The sequence below is a fragment of the Myotis davidii genome, unplaced genomic scaffold (genome assembly GCF_000327345.1).
Source record: "Myotis davidii unplaced genomic scaffold, ASM32734v1 scaffold2251, whole genome shotgun sequence".
NCBI lineage: Eukaryota > Metazoa > Chordata > Mammalia > Chiroptera > Vespertilionidae > Myotis > Myotis davidii.
In genome coordinates, this window is record NW_006283056.1 from 44,354 (window position 1) to 47,291 (window position 2,938).

General features: G+C 44.7%; 1 protein-coding gene across 2 annotated transcripts in view; it reads left to right on the plus strand.

Annotated features, from left to right (window-relative positions):
* LOC102766281 (zinc finger protein 14 homolog) overlaps positions 1-2,938 on the plus strand; it is a 41,316-nt gene that overhangs the window by 12,845 nt on the left and 25,533 nt on the right. For both annotated transcript variants that reach the window (XM_015562197.1, XM_015562202.1), the window contains exon 2: positions 2,836-2,911. In XM_015562197.1, coding sequence (XP_015417683.1) covers positions 2,903-2,911 — 9 coding nt within the window. In that variant the 5' untranslated portion in view covers positions 2,836-2,902. The remainder of the gene's footprint in view (positions 1-2,835; positions 2,912-2,938) is intronic.

Sequence of the window (2,938 nt, forward strand, 5' to 3'; positions counted from 1 at the left end):
ACCAGACAGTCCTGCTTCTCCCGTTTGAGTCTGTGCCCCTAAAGCCTCTCCCGGATCTGGAGCTCAGAGTCTGCGACTCCCTCCCGATTGAAAACGCCAACCGCGCACTCCGCACCTCAGAATTTGCCTTCAGCACTGCGCCTCCTCTGAGTGTCCGAATGCGTTACTCTTTCCTCCTAGTTGTAGGACTTCCACTCAGCCACCGTTCCTGTGGTTCTGGATGATGTCCCTTCCGTCTTTTAGTTTCACTTTTGAAATGGTTGTTCGAGGCGGCAAACTCCGGCGTTAACCTATGCCGCCATCTTGGTTCCTCCCTCTTCTTCTTCTTTCATTTGGGGTTGTCTGTTTGTCTCCCCATTTTGGCTGCCCGTTTGGGTTTGTGTCTATGTATTAGATAGATCTGCTATAATTCCCAATCTGTAGTGCAGGAGACAATGTCAGATGCTGTTTCTGACTAGCCCTGAGTCCCTTGTTTGGAGCTGTCAGCAATCCACAGCTTGTGGCTCCCTCTGCTGGGGCTGGATGCCTTTGGAAAGGACCAAATTGTGTGCCAGGCTTTGCTTTTCCTACCCTCCCCTTCCCCCAAGAAGGAGATCTGCCAAAGACTCAAAGCTTCTGGAGCTCCACCTCTACCTGCAGTCCAGTTGTTATTCTCAGAATCTTAATTTGTCTTAGGCTATAGACCACAGAGTCTTTCAGCAGGGTGGGGTAACTCCCTTCTCTCCATGAAAAAACATGAATAGCAAAGATCTGCAAAGAAATAAGTCCTCCACAGTGTGAGGTAATGACTCAGTATAGGAAACCAGGTCACTGCCCTCTGAGCTCCAACCCCAGATCCCCCAACCCTGGACTCTCCTCACAGAACTCCAGTCCACTTTGCCCTCCCTCTGTCAGAGCCCAAGGTGAGTGGCTACACATGAAATTTTTGTGCATTTGCCATTTAGCAGGGTGCCTGCACCTGCATTTCCACCTGTCTCTTGCGGCAAATATCAACCCTGTTGTTTTTCACAGCCAGATGTTTTGTAGGCACCTTTCTCAGTTCTGGTACTCTGGGCTGGGGAGCCCAGCTTGGGATTTAGACCCCAGAGTTCTCAGTGAGACCTCCCCCCCAAATATGAGATATGTCTCTGGACCTTCAGTTGCTGTCTGTGGGAGCCAGGCCATCCCTTTTGTGCCTCTGCACTTCCTACCAGTCTCTATGTGGTTTCCACATTCCCTCCTTGGTTTTCCAGGTTCTCTCCAGCTAGTCTTCAGTTGATTTTCCTGGTGTGTTTTTCTGTATTTTAGTTATATTTCCACTTTGGTTCTGGGAGAGTGTCAGTGTAGTTTCCACTTACTCCACCACCATTTTTATGTGTACATATACAAATCGTTCCTTTACTTCCAGCAGTGGAGTTTGTGGTTCACAGGGTATTTAGAATTACAGTGTTTAAATGATGTTTCATGTAATTCTAAATTTGGATCAACCTAGTGTCCATTTTTTCCATGACCTTGCTATTTTTTCTAAAATCCTCACCCAAGAATATTTTTTCTATTGATTTATAGAGAGAATGGAAGGGAGAGAGAAGAGAGATATGGTAGGGAGGAGAGAGGGAGGGAGGGAAGAAGAGGGAAGGAGAGAGTGAGAGAGAAACATTGATGTGAAAAAGACACATTGATAGTTTACCTCCTGCATGCACCCCCAACAGGGCTGGGGAACCTGCAACCAAGGTACATGCCCTTGATTAAGAATTGAACCCATGACCCTTTGGTCCACTGGCCAACCCCCTAACCACTGAGCCAAACCAGCCAGGCTACCGTGACCTTGCTATGGGGCATCATCAGACTTTTATATTTCCCAATTCAGTTACTGTAAAAAGGTATTTTTTTTGGGGGGGGGTGCTTTAATACATATCATCATAATTAGTAGTGAAGTTTAGTATATTTTGAAAAGTTATTTCTATTTATAGTTAATTGTTCTTGCTTCGATTTCTCTCAATAAAGTGGAAATGTTAGCCTTCAGAGGCAAAAATCAAAGTGAAAAAGATGGCTTTTTAGTTAGAGAAATGTGGATTCAAAACAAAACAATGCTCTTGCATCTAATAATTGAAATTGGGCAAATGATTTGACTCCTGAGCATCAGTTTTATATTGAAAGGAGAGAACTACATTTGCAGATCAGTACTGAGGATCAACAAGTGATGTGTATAAAGCATCCATCACATCAAAGTTCTCAATGCCTGTTTGTTTTTTACCAACTGCAGCTGTCATGAATCTCCTTCCTAGTTTAGATACTGGAAGAGAGGGAGTGGCAAAGGATGTCATGCTATGAGAGGTCCTAACTGGGAAACAGAATAGTGAGTTCCCTGGCTGGGGAAAGGCTAGTACAGCTTTACAGTGGCAGGAGCTGCCAGGCTCAATCTGTGTGGATGTTATTTTTTGTGTTTATGAAGTTCAGGCAGAATCCCGGTGCCTCAAAAGAGGTTCTCCTTGGTTGGTGTGGCCCTTTCTTGGCTCTGAAAAGTTGTACTAGAAGCAGGAGGAATTGCTCAGAACATGTTTGAATAATCTAATGTCAGGACCACATTGTCAGATGGCGAACTAGTCAGAATTCCTGAAGAAATATCTGGTCTTCTACACCAAGTCCAGTGTTGTTCATTGGGTTTCTTCAGGGCTTGGATTTCTTCAGACTCCCTTAACTCTCTTCCAGTTTGTGTGGGTATGGGATCAGTATGGGTGTAGTGGTGCAAAATAGGTAGGAAGCAGGAGTGGAAGAAAAAAAAAGCTCAGATTAACATAAGTAATTTTGGGAGCTCCGAGACACATCTGGTTTCCTGGCTTCTTTTTCTTCTTCCAGATCTGGTTTATATGGACTTGGCAGTTTTCCAGCAGAAATCTTGAGAAGCACTAACCAGTTCAAAACCATGGCCTTTGTAAGTTGATGTTTCTTTCTCTCTTTC